Here is a 17066-nt window from a genome sequence, read left to right on the forward strand (position 1 = left end):
TTTATTTTTTTAACAGTACAATTAATGTAATATTTAAATAAAGTGTAAATCGGGTGAATAACCTTTTCGATAAAATGTTATTACTATATCTACAAACAACATAATATTAGAAAAAAATGAATCCACCAAAACACAATACTTATGTTATAATTTTTAATGAATAATTAGTTTTTAGCAGTGCTCATTTTATGTTTTTGTTGAAATTTGAACTTTAATTCTAAATGTCATTTCTTTGATATTAACAAATGTGAAAATATGAGCGCTAAATGTCTTAATTCAAAATCTTTTGAATACATCTCTGTAAAGTTATGAAACAAATTATTTTGTACTTAAAAATAAACCAAATAAACAAATAAATATAATAATTCAATAAACATAGACATACAAAAAAAATCAAAATATGTAATGGTAAATTATTAGTTTCGATAGCATGACTAACGACAATTCGCAGAAAAACGTAGAACGTTGTGGTTCTATAATCGTTGGACGACAGTTGACAAAACAAAAAACAGTGTACCAGAATGCAATTTTACTAACAAAATTTTAATGAAATCGTCCATACAAAGTTTGGTACCTATTATTGGTATTATTTAATTATGATTGATCCTGTAATATAAAAATAAAATTGTTTTATTAAATCATTTTATTTCTAGCACAACTCAATCCTGTTTAGGACTTGTTACTGTTTTCGGAACTTCGAACTTTGTCATTTCAGCGAAGAGAATGCCTTGCGCAAATATTTTTATAATTTAATCGTAGGCTTATAATATAAAATATATACTATATAGTAAATGGAGGTTAGTTTTGTACTTATTTCTGTTGTATAAAAATTAAAAATGAATATCTTATGAGAGTTAATTTTATAGCTGGGCTTTGAACCTTTTTCACACGGAGAGGATCAACGTTCATTGGGTAGCTCTAAGAAAACGTACAATGTGCCTACACGAAAAAGCGATAAAGTTGCAGGTTAGCTACATTCATTTACATTTAATTTTATGAATCAATATTGAATATTAAATTAAGAATTTTATTTAAGATATAATAATATTAAATATATACCTACTTTAAAAAATACTACAAACTATATTTTTACTTTCATTGGGTTTTTATTTTCTTGTTATTCACACGATATTATAAATTTTATCACTTGAATTAATAAGTTAAATGGATAGAGTAAATGTGATCATACTTTTTTTTCAAATTTCATACAATCCTTACTTTTATTCAATAATGGGTTCCTATTCGATCGATTATTATTGAAAACTACTATGTCTCTGACCCTACTTTTTTAATAGAAGCTCCTATTTCCCTATTTCATAAATTGTTTATAAATGATAAAAACATGAATTAAGAGGCTGTTTGTCGCATTGATGTACTGCACTGTAACTGGCTGCTACGCAAACGGTCGCGATATTGATCGAGTTTCGAAAAGTGTGAAGCGTTTAATATTGTTATAGTAATGGCCGAACAACTTGATAAAGAAGAAGTAGCAGATAACATAACATCAATACTTTTGCCGAATTATGACAGCAAGCTGTATGACGAAGACGATACGTCCCAGCCAACCTCTTGTTCAGCACCAATAATACCTATTGAGACCACACGCAAGAAAAAGAAAAGAAAGAGGTAACTGCTCCTCCTAAAAGCTGAAGTACAAAACATTGTATTATATAGTGATAGAGATATCAATAATACCGGATGAGTAGAAAATAACTTACCAATTTTATTATTTATTGAAAGACTTTTTGAACTATTTGCCTTTTTTGTTTCTCAATATTCATAAATAATTTTTAGATGAAAAGTGTTTTTAATATTATAGATCTCAAATATCAATTTGTCTTACCAACTGTCGTTACGAATCTATACGAAAAGTAGCTAGTGCGTTTGGTATGCGTGAAGTTTCTGAAGAAGAAGCCTGGAATTTCTACTGGACCGATATGAGCGTGTCTGTGGAAAGGGCCAAAGAGATGAAGAGATTTCAACGTATCAACCACTTTCCAGGAATGCTTGAAATATGCAGGTACATGCCTTAAATATAAAGAATATTGCTAAGTTATTATTTTTTCGCCCTATATCTGATTTGTCCTTTACAGAAAAGATTTGTTGGCGAGAAACTTAAATAGAATGCAAAAGATCTATCCGAAGGAATATAATTTCTTCCCAAAAACTTGGTGTTTGCCCGCCGAGTAAGTTTTAAAAGAAAAATCAATTGCCTGATTGATTATTATACACATGAAGGCAATTAGTTCTCAAATATCACCATAATTATTTGTAGTTTTGGGGAAGTTTTGACTTATAGCAAGTCGCGCAAGAATAAGACGTTTATAATAAAGCCGGAGTGTGGGAGTCAGGGTCGAGGCATTTATCTTACTAAGTCCTTGAAAGACATCAAGCCTACAGACAAACTTATTTGCCAGGTATTCTAATGGTTTTTGTTTAAACATGTAGAGAAGTAACAGTATCTGAACTGTTCTCATATTTTTTAAGTCGATTGTAAATATTAATGCTTATAAATACATCGATTGTGGCACTTTCTCAGTACGAAAGTTGGGATTGTACTTGTTATTAATACATGAAAGTTTTACGCAGGAACAGATTTATATTATCCTAATATTGTCAAGTTCGTATTGATATTTAATTTTTTATATAATTCGCATATATCATTAAGAACATATTAATCATAAAAGTAATAATTTTATGTTAAGAGTTAAGCATACATAGAAATTTCATTACCACACATGGGAAAAAATAATGAGAAAACTGTTTTAAAACAAGCAAAAAGATGTGATTTGTTGTAGTAGCATTCAATCCATTTTAATCGATTCAAGAATTTTAACAAAATATAACGGACGGTTTGGTCGGTTATTTTTAATATTCTAGCATAGTTTGTACTTTTGCTTTTGCTGTCGTATTGCCCTTGATTCGGTCTCGAAACTAAAGCAACAACGAAAACTAAACGACCATATTTCGAGTTTATCTTTTCTCTAAATTTGGAAGTTCGTTTCATGATAACGCTTAGGAATTCTCATCAACCAGTAATGGTGGTCAACGCAATCCACTTCGCCAGATTAGTGATATTCTTAACCAATCACCGTATTCTTCTAATTTAGCCCCGATAAGTAATTTTTACTAGTTCTTTTACGGAAAGAGTACGAAAGTTTAAAATGTGTTATTCCAAATAGATTGAATGAAAGGAGAATATTAAGAAGAAAAAAATATTTATATGCATGTATTTATCTATGAAAAACCTGGATAACGTGCCTTCGACGCCTCTTATTAAATTACGGATACCTCAACATATATAATTTTTTTACTTCTACCCTCGTATTTATATTAGTTTTTCGTGTAATTTTTCTTTTTTTCAGCAATTCTGATGGTGTCCTAGACAATTATGCCACATATCATACTTATTTATTATAAAGAGAAAAATATTAAAATATAATTAATTTCTCTTGTTGTAGGTTTATTTATCGAAACCCTATCTCGTGGATGGATATAAATTTGATATAAGAGTGTATACCCTTATTACGTCATGCGATCCTTTAAGGATTTTTGTATATAATGAAGGCCTTGTCAGGTAAACGATGCTATCCCGACAAACGAAGCATTTAATCATGTTTATTACGTTGATTTAGATTTAGTAGGTTATAAAATTGAAAAATTTATAAATATCATTATTTGAAAGCGTTGTTAATATCATACCATATTTTTCCATCTTTACTAAAATTAGGGTTGCGGAGCGTGCATAAAACCGAGTCCCGCATTTCTTGGGGTTGGGTAGCCTCAACGATATTGTCAATTCTTGGACCATAGGCAAGACACAAGATGTTCCTATTAATTCTCCTCGTTGGAGATGAGAGATCGCTAAAACGGTGCTTGTACTACTATGGGCGTTTCTGTTCCGTTAGACTTTGCTGCTTGCGATTCAATCGTTTTTAAATATTTTACATAGAAAAGCATAGTATCCTAGCATATTTATTATACATACGCACATATCAATAGTTGGATACCTGTTAATTTATAGTTGAAGCTGGGATTTTTATAGGTTTGCCACGAGCCGTTACGCGGACCCGAATGCGAACAACACGACGAACGTTTTCATGCACCTTACCAACTACGCGCTGAACAAGCACAGTCGCACGTATGTCTACGACTCGGAAGCGGGGAGCAAGCGGTCTGTTGATATATTTATATCTTTTGTATTTAATTATTAGGAAGAAGAAGAACTAATGTCCCAATTTTGGTCACTTTTGTTCATTGTTATTAATCTTTACAATTACGAAGCAATGATGTAAGTTTAGCGTCACGCGCAATGTATTTACTGATCTCTCATTTTTTAAGCTTTTTTATATTTTCAAATTCATTTTTTTTACGATTATTTCGATATCGTTCTATTCTGAGCGAGGATCTAAGATAATAATTGTAATTTTAACGAAACCTTTGGTGTTCGGAAATTTTGATATAAGACCAAGGACTATTAGAAGGAATAAAAGAAAACTTCAAGTATATTTTGCTTTGATTTGGAACTTTAAAATCCTACTAATATTAAAGATAAAATTTCAAACGTGTTTTGTCTCTAATTACTAACTAGTTCGATAGTTTGCAAGTTGTCACTACGATTTATTCTATTGAAATCTAAATGCTCGTTGTACAATGTATACATGAAAAATGTTTTCGATTATCAGTAAAATATCGACGTTGAACAAGGTCCTGTTGTCGCAAGGAGTGGACCTCGACCGGCTGTGGCATTCAATAGACCAAGTGATCGTGAAGACGATAATATCCGCCTGGCCCATTCTCAAACACAGCTACCACGCGTGCTTTCCTTCGCACGATATGGTTATTTCTTCAGTTTAATTATTTAACAAATATGTATTAAGGAGTTTGATGATGGTTTTTCTATTTTTTGTGTGAATGAATTTTCTATGAACTAAATTAATAACATTTAATTAACAGGTTCATGCATGTTTCGAAATACTGGGCTTTGATATACTTCTGGATCACAAGCTTCATCCTTATATTTTAGAAGTACGTTACGTTACGCTGTATATTGCTTTACAAAGATCAGTAATTGAGATTTTATTTATCTAAACCACGCTAATACGCAAAATCTACATAGATTTTTTTATAATACACAACAGATTGACAAAACATACATAATGATAGGCACCATTATCATGATCTACAATATTCATTCGATTATTTAGCATTTGTGCTGTGGCTTTATTTACAATATTAATATAAGTCAGTGAATTCGAATGATGAATTAATTGTAAGAATCGATATTACGACACTAATTCTACCAATGATTCTCGGTCCTCAGGTGAACCACTCGCCAAGTTTCCACACGGATACCCAACTCGATCGAGAAGTGAAGGAAAGCCTGCTAACTGACACGTTAACTATGCTTAACATCTGGCAGTGCGACAAGAAGCGAGTTCTAGAGGAAGATCGTAAAAGAATAAGGGATCGATTACTTCAGACTAACAAGTTAGTGAACATCGATTGCAATGCGAAGAAACGATAATAAAGTAAATAATGTCACTAAAATAGACATGAGATGTTCAAAGGTAATACTTTTTGTAGATTTGCAGAGTACACGCCAATAGAAGAGAAAGAGTCGGAAAGAAGTCCCTGGCAAACGCAAATTCAGTGGGAAGAGACCCACTTGGGAAATTTTAGGTAAGTGTAATGGTAAACAGCGTACATAGCCATTCTGTACCTATTATGCTCTATTTCAACCATAACAGAAAAAGAAGCCAAATAAATAACATTTGACCGCAAATTGTCGTGATATTATTGATTGAGAGCTTGATTAGTATATGATATTCACTATGGAAATGCGAAAAAATGGCGTTTTGAACGTCGATAAAACTATTATGGGGATTTTGAAATTTAAATTAAAATTTTAGTAGGTCCATTAAACACAATAAATTATTTATTTAAGTTCAAATTATACGTCGTTGTCGTTACGATAATAATGTCCTCAAGTTCTCTCTTGATTATTTTAGTGTGTATAATATTTGACAGTAGGTCAGAAGGCCATTTTAAAGGATTCCGAGAAACTCTGAAATAATTATAAATATATAAACAGTTAATCTTATAAGACAATATTTTCTTATAAACTAATAAATTATCATTATTGAGTTCTTCACTTCATAGTGTTATACAGTTAAGTCCCTATCAGAATTTGACATAGTTAGCAAACTCTACAAAGTTTCACCTGAGTATGACGTAAGCACGAACTCTTTCGGATTGGATTATGAGCGCGTCGTGATGTCCGCAGACGGGTGTACTTGATTATTTAGTATGTATAATATTTGACAGTAGGTCAGAAGGCCATTTTAAATGACCTATTCCGAAAAACTCTAAAGTAATTATAAATATATAAACAGTTAATATATAATCTTATAAGACAATATTTTCTTATCGACTGTTTAATTATCATTATTGAATTGTTTACTTCATAGTGTTATACAGTTAAGTCTCTATCAGTTTGGCATAGTTAGTAAACTCTACAAAGTTTCACCTGAGTATGACGTAAATCCGTTGGTTCCGACCACAAATTCTTTCGGATCGGTTCACCTGAGTGTGACGTAAATCCGTTGGTTGTGAGCACGAACTCTTTCGGATTGGCCGTCCCGTCGGATTATGAGCGCGTCGAGATGTCCGCAGACGGGTGTACCCGTCGGGGTCGCAGTACGCGGCGCTGTTCCAGCAGCCGGCGGGCTCGCTGTACGCGGGCACGGCCGCCTCGCGCGCGCGCGGCGACTGCGTGCGCCTGCAGCGCGACGACTTCCAGGTACCAGTAAACAGACGTACAGCGCGTAACGACGCCTCTTACACATTCACATCGATTTATAAAAAATCGATTTTAATTGTTAGGCATGTGTTTGGATATATGATGTAGTAAAACAACAACAACAACAACAACAGCCTGTAAATTCCCACTGCTGGGCTAAAGGCCTCCTCTCCCTTTGAGGAGAAGGTTTGGAACATATTCCACCACGCTGTTCCAATGCGGGTTGGTGGAATACACATGTGGCAGAATTTCCATGAAATTTGTCACATGCAGGTTTCCTCGCGATGTTTTCCTTCACCGCTGAGCACGAGATGAATTATAAAGACAAATTAAGCACATGAATCAGCGGTGCTTGCCTGGGTTTGAACTCGCAATCATCGGTTAAGATGCACGCGTTCTAACCACTGGGCCATCTCGACTCTGAAAATGTAGTAAAAATGTTAAGTAATTTTAGCAAACGAAAGCGAAGGCGGAGGCTTTGAAAAAGCCATCGCAACCGAAGCCAAAGGAGATTGAGAAGAAAGAGAAGGAGGGGGAGGGCGCCAGTGTAAGCGGTAACGGTACCGGAGACAAAATGAAACCGCGACCGAAGGATACCAAACGCAGTAAAGAGGAGAAGGGAAAGCTTGTAGCGAAGCCATCTCTAGCGCAACAATCGGTAACAAATAACTAAATATATATTTAAAATAAGTTTAAAATTAAAATACATGTATTCAGTCTTTTTTATTTATTTATATGTTAAAAAATAGATTAATATGATCTGTAACGTAGCTAGGTGAGGAAGGGCCCCGGTGAAAAAAAAAATTGGCCCTCACCCCATCTTTGCCATCCCTCTTAAACTAATAATAATTACCTTTATTAAATAAATTCTAGATTCCATCTTGTGTGCAGTCGTGATTTTCTAGCTTCAGAAGCTTAAGGTTTAATTTAGAGGGCCCCCTGAACTCCAGGCCCCTGGTACATTGCACTACCTGGCCCTACAATAGCTATGACGCTGAATAGGATATATCTCCTACACAGGTAACCACAATTGAAGAAAAAGAAAAAGAATTGAAACCTCCATACGTGCTATGTTCATACGAGCCCGATCCCATTGTGGAGAAAGAGGAACGGGAACGCGTGAACCTGCTAGCACAGCGAGACTTCCTCATCCGGAGTTACGGCATGTTGGAACAGGTACGAACTTATTCGAATTAACTAAAAATTATTTAAATATTATTTCTTTGCATTCATGCAATATGCAATTTTAATGTGCGAAATAGATTTGAATCGTACATTCTAGAAGACACGATTAAAGCCTCCCCACAAAATATTGTACATACAAGACAAGGACATTATAATGTACTAATAAAAACTAACGCTATCTTAATATGGATGCGAATAATATTCGGTATAAAGGATAGTAATGAACAGCCTAAACTGTTTAAGTGTCTCTTAACCGTTTAGATCTATTGAAAAGAAAGGCGGATTACACAATACTGATAAGTATTTTGTAATGGATTGTTTGCAACATAGCTGGTTCTACTCGGGCGGTCTGTTTGTCATTTAAAAAAGGTGACCAAGACGGAAACCTCAAGACGGCTCAATCAAGAGGACGATACAGCGATTTATATTCGATAGTATTATAATAAGATAAAAATGAAACATCTGGCAGTCCTAGTTGCTATAGCTTGCAAATAATACCATTCTACTACAAAGAAGTGGTGAAGACGTCACCAAAAATCTCTATTAATCTTTCTAGATAAATTTCTGATTGTTCTCGGGGGTCGAAATTATACATAAGGACTAGTTCATCTGCACAAAATACTATGGTCACTACTACTATTTATAATGACTTGTTAGTAGTTGTATTACACACGTACCAAGAACAACAAAAACAAGATACACACAGATCATGTGGATGATGTGGAGCATCAATCATCGATAGTTTTTTCAGTTAACGCACGATCTAGTTTAGGATATAACATTCTAAATTTTCTTGATTCTGACTTCAATCTATTTAAGCAGCAATATTGTACTCTGTACTTCTTTAAGTAATGACTAATCATATCTTAATCGGATACGAAAATACAGTTCCAACAAAAAATATTTAATATTTCAAAATCACCAGCGTGCAACATCGGTGTATGAATTATTGAGATAATTTGAAAATCTCTTATTGAAAGATTTGCGCAAAAATTGTAGTGGCTCTGTGCTGCCTACAAATCCAGGATAGGATAATCTCATGGCTTGCTTCATGGAGGATAATCAATTGGCACAAAAGCTGTTAAATAGCTTGAATCTATCGTAAATGCATACATATATTGCATGATGGAGTAAAGTCATAATATTTTGCTTGTACAAAATCTGAATGCATAATGACCCTATCTTCATTGACAGTTCTATCATCCACTTTTTTTATTCCTCCTAGATTTATTTGGTAATGAAGAAAATGGGAACTTTGAGGCCTGAAGACGAAAGAAAGTATGGAGTTTATGGGCGCCTCTCTGTTGTGTCTAATTCAACAAAGGTATTCTCGCAAATTTTTATATTCGTTTCAAAGGATAAGCAACCGTAAGTTGCATGTATAACCTTTTTGTTCTACAGAAATTATAATGTCATACTGAAAATTTAATATTATGTAATAAAAAAGACCATGGATACGTAAAGAATAAAGAAAATTTTCGTGTAAAAATAAAGAACTTTCTAGGAAGAATCATAAGAGATAGACAATCTGCATGGTAAGTTTTACAATATTTATTTAAATTAACACAAAAGAACATAATCGAAATAAATAAAAAAGTAAAATAACTAAAATTTATTATTTTCGTACTTTAATATACCATTACAGGAAATAATCTTTAAAACCCTCACTTCCAGATAGTTACTGACGAAAAATATGTGGCAAGATTTAAATGAGTAAAGTACTTATAGGGTTTGTATCCTAACATATAATACTTAAAATTTGTCCCAAGGTGATGATGATGTTAAAAATTATGAACTTTGTCAATTTTAAATCCTTGTGTAAAGAGATAAATAAATCTGTAAGAATATATTATTTTTATAAATAGAGTCTTTAAACCAAAATAAAAAAGCTTTTTTTATTATCAAATATATAATTCCATATCATTTGTCCTACAATAAATCTTAACATATGAAAGTCAGCTGGATGTTCAAAGTCCGGCTTTATGTACTCACCCATTAAAATATATGCACAAAAACACAGTCCCATTTATAAAATTCATTAACAATAACTCTGTTATAATTGCACTTTTGTCTTATGCATTCTTGGCAGTGTCATTATGCCAACATTATTAGTGTGAAATTAATGATTTTGGTATACCTACATTAATTACAAATTTAGTTAAGATAAATATTAAAATTGAAGTTTTTTTGCAAGTAAGCCTCCGTCAATATTATCAAGTAATTTCCTTTTAAGTGATGGCTTTTCTGTTTCTATCTTTGTTATGTTTGAAGGCATCGGTAGTTTTGGTCCAAATGATGGTGCTGGCTTATTACTGAAATAAATAAATCACATTAATTTCCTGTCAAAAATAATAATACTAATGCAGGCTTATTAATATCTAGTATTTACCTAAAGTATGACATTTGTAATGCCTGCGTACAGTCACATCGGCGAGGTGGATACAATGCAAGTAAGCTTTCCAGCAATTGTATAAGATCATCTGATGCAGCACTAAATATGTGGCGCAATTGCTGTGCGGGAAACTGTTTGTACTGAACATAATCAGTCAAAGTCTTCATGCCCTACACATTAATAAAATTTTATGTTTAAATGTATAAAAATCATAACAGATAAATCAAATTATATTAGTACTAACAGGCCATGTCTCTTCTGTGGGTGTACCAAATACTTGAAAAATACGAGACAGCTGATCAAGGTCAGACTCTCCAGGTAAGAATGGCACTCTAAGCAATAATTCAGCTAGTATACAGCCCACTGCCCACATGTCCACACCTGTACCATATTGCCTTGCTCCAAATAACAGTTCTGGTGATCTACACAGAAAAATGTTATCCTGATGTATAATGAGTACGAAAAAAAATATACACACACAATCAATCATATTAATATTTGTTATTAATATACTTTTACCTATACCATCTTGTGACCACCTGATGTGTATTTATTCTGGTGGGTGATCCAAAAGCTTTTGCCAGACCAAAATCACCTATTTTTAAAATTCCTTCTCTGTTAATAAGAAGGTTATTAGGTTTCAAATCTCTGTGTAAAATCCAATTTTGATGCAAGTATTCTAAACCTACAAGATTAAATAAAATGTATTCAATAAAAATTAAATATATTGATCTCCAATGAATTTTTTTTTTTTTTTTATAATTAGTGAACCTCATTAATGTACTAGTCACAATAAAATATTCAAATGTTTTAATTACTTACCTTTTAATGTCATAATCATATAGGCTTTTACATTGGCTGGAGTAAGTACAATATTGTTATCTTTAACAATTATTTCTAAATCAGTGTCCATGAAGTCAAACACCAATGAAACATTTGATTTTTGTCCAAATACATCTACAAATAAACATAATATGTTTTATTATAACAAGTCAGGATTGTTCCATAATGATATACAATTTATTTTTATGAAGAAATAACTGAACTTACAGTACAAGAAATCAATACATACATCAATACATTTTTTAAATTTGTTGTTTACAAATTTAATCAGAACCATAAATTGAAAAAGCAATTTCATTTATTTTACCTAGAAGTCCAATGAGGTTAATATGTTGTAACTCTTGTAACAATTTGATTTCTCTGAGAGCAGTTCTGTTAATACCATCTTGAGCCTCTAGTCTTGAGCCAATTTTAATTTTCTTTACAGCAACTATTTTGTCAGTTTTTACATCTCTTGCTTTGTATACAGTAGCAAACTAAAATAAATGATTATTGTAACGAATCATGTTTAAGAACTTAACAATATTTATATTTAATAACAGATAAAAATGTCAATAAGTACCTGACCCTCTCCCAAGAAATCTATCTTCTCATAACGTGTTGTTTGCTCTTCCATTGCTCCCTTGTAATTAATTCTCGTTTGTATATTTAATTGTATTTTAGTAATGCCATGTCATATTAATACTAATTTAACAGAAACAGCTCGCATATTGTATAAATTATATTAATAATTCACTTTATTAAAATTGCCACTATGTTAGTTATCCTTATCCAGCCACATGAAATTCAAATTTGACGTTTAACGTAATTGGTTATTGTTGACTGTTGAATAGTTTTGTAGGACGATATAAATCGATATTCTATATCAATATCGATAATATCATAATAAAAATCGATATATTCAATACGATATTATGGAGTTATCTTGGCATCAATACGTAATATACCAAAGGATGTGTATCGTCAGAAATTAAAAGCACATTTAATTTCTTATTCATAATAATTCGTTTATTTACTTGACTAAAAATAAAACGTAAAATCCCGAATTATTAAAAAAGCACCATTTGTTAACTTGGAACGCTATGACACAAAATATTAATGTTATACAAAAAAGATCTCTATCTGTGTTCGTTCACTTGTCGGTTGTCGCTTCTTTCTCAGTATTTAAATGAGATATAGTGATAATATACTTTTAGATAAATTACCAAATTTGAACTTAGCGAAGATTTAATAAAAATATATATTTAGAAATTTTGAATGACGTATATATTATATACCTCAAACACTGAGTATGGTAATTAACCGACATTTAACACATTTAGAGATATTTTTCAGATACTTTATACAAAACATACATTTGTATCATGTTTAGATATTTTTAAAGGTATTGTATTTATTATTGTAAAATTAGTTAAATATAATCAAACTACGTACGATATAAGGCAAAATATCCATACTATACTATTGTATATTATACCGAAAAAATATCGATGTTTTTAACATGAACATACCTAGTTTTGAGATATAATTGTACAGGATGTTATCCTAATAGTATTTTCTCTATATAGAATTCAAATACTCTGTATAGTAATTATCGAAGACTAAATAAATTAACTTCTAAGTTACATGTTTCAAATAAATTTGATGATATAGAGACGTTAGTTTTTATTATATGTGTATTTATAACATAATCAAGACTTATTTATATATTTACGATATGAACAAAGATATAATATACCATAAGAAAATACACTATATATTTTCTTGATCAAAGTATATCTGGTTGAAATGATTAAATTTTTAAGTTTGTTTTTTCATGATGAACGACGAGGCAAAAACTAAAGTAGTTATTTTATAAAGTACCTATTACTTACTATATAAAGTAACAAAAAATACCTTAACTTTAAAAACTTAAGATATATACAGAACTTTAGATACTACTAATATACTATCGTGGGAAAAATTATGATTCTGTATTAATTATAAATTTTAAGTGTCTTGTTGTCAATGTCATTATTGTCATTTGTCAAAGTTGAAGATATTTAATGATAGTGCTAGAGATTCTTATTTTTGTTTTCGTAATTTAATAATATTTAATAATATATATACCGATGGATGTATTAAAAGTACCTCTTTATTAAGTTATTTTACAAGTAACTTATTATTGTTTGATGTGACTTGATTCGAATTTTAAGAATGTAATGTCTTAAACATATTGAAATTAAATATAGCTCTAAAATACTTTAAAATGAACACAAGCAGTAACGTTGAAAATGTTTTTTACGAAGATATACCCCCGGGCACTCTCGACAATGAAGAATTTTTTTGTACTGAAAAGATCGTGCCTAGAAAAATTAAACCGCAGAATATTGTTATTAGACTTATGGATCGAGAAATTTATGGGTCTCGCAAACCTGGATCTCATTTTCATGTAGTTCGAGAATTTTATCAAAATGTTTTTCCTAATTTGACTATAGTGAACGTAGAAAAACCACCATGTTTTTTGAGAAAGTTTAGCCCTGATGGAAAACATTTCATAGCATTTTCGGCTGATCAAACATCACTAGAGGTAAATATGTCATAAACTTTTGACTAATACAAGCATTTTAAGTAACTTTAGAAGTTGTAGCAATTTTTTTATGATTATTCAAATGTTTCTGCAAAGGTACATTGCCAATTTAAGCTTATGAATTTATTTAGCATAAATATGGTGCCTTATTTTCATAGTTTTGCCAGGCCGGCGACAAGAGCCAAATCCATTATATTGCAATACTAAAATATTGTTTACACAAAAAAAAAAAATGTAAAGGAATGATGAATGTGAATGATAATCTTATTTAGTTCATACATGATTATTACTGAAGTAGCTCTTGAACTTTTTAAAATGATGATAAACACCAAACTCAACTTCCATTACAGATTTATGAATACAGGGGAGCATCAGCTGCTGGAGATCTTGTGGCGGGATACCCATCAGATTTGTTAAATGCTGATGCTGATGCTCATCATAGAATAAGAACTCATATATTCTATAGATTTTTTAAGGTATGCTTAGGATCAAATATTTTTGCATTATAATTGTTAATTTATATATTTACATATATTTTGATTATAATCGTAACAAAAACTTTACTTTCTAAAATAAATAATGCTTCTTTTTGTTCCCTAATTATTTAATTATTTTTTTCTTTGTAAGGATCTAACAACTAAGTAATTTATCCACTAACACTTGTACTTACTACACTGTTATACATGAAATTCCTTTTATAAAAATATCTATCTATTGTGTCTCTAATTGGTGCTACTGCAATGTTGCTACTGTCTTTGCTAATATCTTGTTCCTGAGTTCTGCTTAGTTTGGAAGCCAATTCTGGTGAGAAAAGATTAATTAATGATGAATGAAAAAAAAATTTTTTTGGATGGAAGCCATTACTGACTCTGAGTACTGCTTTATTTCACTAGGAAGTGAAATAGTGGTACAAATCATAATCTCTTAATTTGGCCTTTATAGTAAGAGCCTTTTGTATGCACTCTATTATATCAATTAGGTACCTTAAATCTTTCACAAACCTACTTTTTTGAGTTTATCTGTGAGTTACTTTCCACTTTGTTGATTGAAGTTTAGTCTTAAGATTAAAGACATGGGGTTATATGGTTAGATATAGTATCTCACTTAATTCTTGATTAGTTTATGGGGTACTGATAACACATACCCTTCAGGTATGTTTGTCAGGGTGTCACAGTAACATGCAAAACCCATCCTGTGGCGCCCCCTGATAGACGGAGAAGGTACCGCTGGTTTATTAGTAGGTATACCACACTGGCAGGAGCGCACCGGCGAAACATACGCTCACACGTTCACTTTGGGGATACGCGTTGATCGTTTTTACAGCGAGAAAAATAACCTATTATGTGTCGTAATTGAAACTGACATAGTATAATTTAATTTACTTTTTTAAAATCTAGAAGTATTTCTTGTCTGTCTGACTACTATTCCTGAAATGATAATTCATAAAGTAGTAACGTTGTCAAAGTCTATAGGTTAGACATTTTAAATTTGTTACCTATAAAGCATTATAATGTTCGGATGAAAAAAAAAAGTATGTGATTGATTTATTTTATGTTGTATATATTATCTTTCAGCCAAAATTCACTGTTAATGTTTGCCAGCAAAGACTAGTTTCTAGAGCAGAACGAAATTCCGGTCAACTTCCTTTCATGGAGCAACAGCTAAACAGAGAATGTAGTCTATTTACTGAAGATGGAAGATATGTCATTGTTGGCTCCGCAGCGCACATTCCCGATGACCTACGGCCACACTTTTATAATATACACAGCAATAATGAAGCGGTTACTCCTACTATTAGGTATATAATGATCAATATCATTGTTTTTGGTTATAAATTTGTATTATTTTGTTCGTTTTTTTTTTAAATTTAAACGTTGCTTCCCAGATCTGCACTTGAAGATTATTCACTACATTTAGTTGACTTACATCACGGCAAGCTCTGTGATACGAAACATTTTAGAACTGACAAAATCTATCTCTCACACAATCAAGGCATTTATTTATACAAGGAAGTTTTAGCCGTATTGTCTGTTCAGCACCAGACAATACACCTGTTCCACATCGTCGATGGAATGCTTGTTGAGATCAGAAAAATAGGACGTTTCTGCTACGACGACGATCCATATACTGTTAGCTCTGTATTTGCACCAATGACTAATGAAAGGCCATTTTACGAAGAAACTATAAATAGTTTGAAGCACAGACTCCTTGTATTTCTTTTTAAAAGGGCAAAGTCCATAAGTGATGAAACAAAAGATCCTTTGGAATTGAGAAAGTTTTATAAATATTTTGATATGTTTAAAAGTTTAAGAATGTGGAAAATGCAATTGTTAGATGAAGATCATCTTTTTATTAAATATGCAAGCGAAGAGGTAGTGACATTGAGGGTCGCAGAACCGAATAGTCAATCGTCTTTTTTCGTAATATATAATATAAGTGAGAGTAAAATATTAGAGGTGTATGAAAATACATCAGAGGGATTGCTGCAGTTATTTGAAAATTATTGCGACTGCTTCAGAAATGCTAGACTATGCGCAGACTCGCAGTTCACTTGTTCTCCCTCCAATAACTTGTACGCTCGGCTGACGCAACAAAGATTCAAGCAGACAATAGTGCGGGCGATCTATGGCGGCCGCACCGAGGCCACGAAACGAATCCTGGCGCAGCTGCCTATTAGTGCTCAGTCCTATAGCGGATCGCCATATTTAGACTTGGGTCTCTTTAGTTACGACGACAAATGGGTGTCAGTTATGGAGAGACCCAAGGCTTATGGAGAGTATCCGATACGGTACGTGTTTTAGTGTCATCGTGATCAGTACTATATCAGTAAAGTATTCGTTTCTCAATTGTGTTTTTTTTTCAGCTTTTATGCTCGAGATTCTGGACTTTTGAAGTTTAAGATTTACGCAGGAGTTTTGGGTCAGTCGGTACCGGCGAGTGCGCGGCGGCTTGTAGCGTTTACTTTTCACCCCACGGACCCATTCGCCATAAGCGTTCAACGTACCAATTCTGAATATATTGTCAATTTTCACATCAGAAATGCAGTCTTTAGCTGACTACCGTGATATTTACAAGCTGTTGTACTACTAAAAAAACTACTGATGTATAATCGAAAGCGTTAATTTTTATATGCATAAATATTAAATTATACAATTTTATAAATACAAGTTTTCTCATTTATTTATTCTTTATTTTATGGATGCATTATCTGATAGGATTAATCATTACATGATATAAAACTAAGTCGCTTACTACTGTCTGTCCCTATGTATAAT

At 32.1% G+C, this 17066-nt stretch overlaps 3 protein-coding genes across 3 annotated transcripts; 2 read left to right on the forward strand and 1 right to left on the reverse strand.

Moving 5' to 3' along the window:
* The first annotated feature begins 539 nt into the window (after positions 1–539).
* LOC124534810 (tubulin polyglutamylase TTLL13-like) lies at positions 540–9884 on the forward strand. The gene is made up of 17 exons (XM_047110829.1): positions 540–797; positions 867–966; positions 1458–1626; positions 1820–2020; positions 2094–2186; positions 2276–2417; positions 3462–3577; positions 4046–4174; positions 4686–4839; positions 4957–5028; positions 5324–5490; positions 5587–5682; positions 6676–6802; positions 7257–7460; positions 7823–7978; positions 9213–9522; positions 9662–9884. Exons 1-16 carry the CDS (start codon positions 792–794, stop codon positions 9357–9359), a joined length of 2079 nt encoding a protein of 692 aa, XP_046966785.1. The 5' UTR covers positions 540–791; the 3' UTR covers positions 9360–9522; positions 9662–9884.
* A 31-nt stretch (positions 9885–9915) lies between these two features.
* On the reverse strand, positions 9916–12052 carry LOC124534811 (cyclin-dependent kinase 7). Its single transcript, XM_047110830.1, has 7 exons — positions 11785–12052; positions 11530–11698; positions 11202–11336; positions 10899–11064; positions 10624–10801; positions 10377–10549; positions 9916–10299 (listed from the first exon to the last, which is right to left on the reverse strand). The coding sequence occupies exons 1-7, from the start codon at positions 11836–11838 to the stop codon at positions 10158–10160; spliced, it is 1017 nt and encodes a 338-aa protein (XP_046966786.1). The 5' UTR covers positions 11839–12052; the 3' UTR covers positions 9916–10157.
* Positions 12053–13262: 1210 nt separating this feature from the next.
* On the forward strand, positions 13263–16958 carry LOC124534766 (DET1 homolog). The gene is made up of 5 exons (XM_047110777.1): positions 13263–13791; positions 14142–14267; positions 15366–15589; positions 15677–16579; positions 16655–16958. The coding sequence occupies exons 1-5, from the start codon at positions 13471–13473 to the stop codon at positions 16845–16847; spliced, it is 1767 nt and encodes a 588-aa protein (XP_046966733.1). The 5' UTR covers positions 13263–13470; the 3' UTR covers positions 16848–16958.
* Positions 16959–17066: the final 108 nt, after the last annotated feature.

Source organism: Vanessa cardui, chromosome 13, assembly GCF_905220365.1.
Source record: "Vanessa cardui chromosome 13, ilVanCard2.1, whole genome shotgun sequence".
Taxonomy (NCBI): Eukaryota; Metazoa; Arthropoda; class Insecta; order Lepidoptera; family Nymphalidae; genus Vanessa; species Vanessa cardui.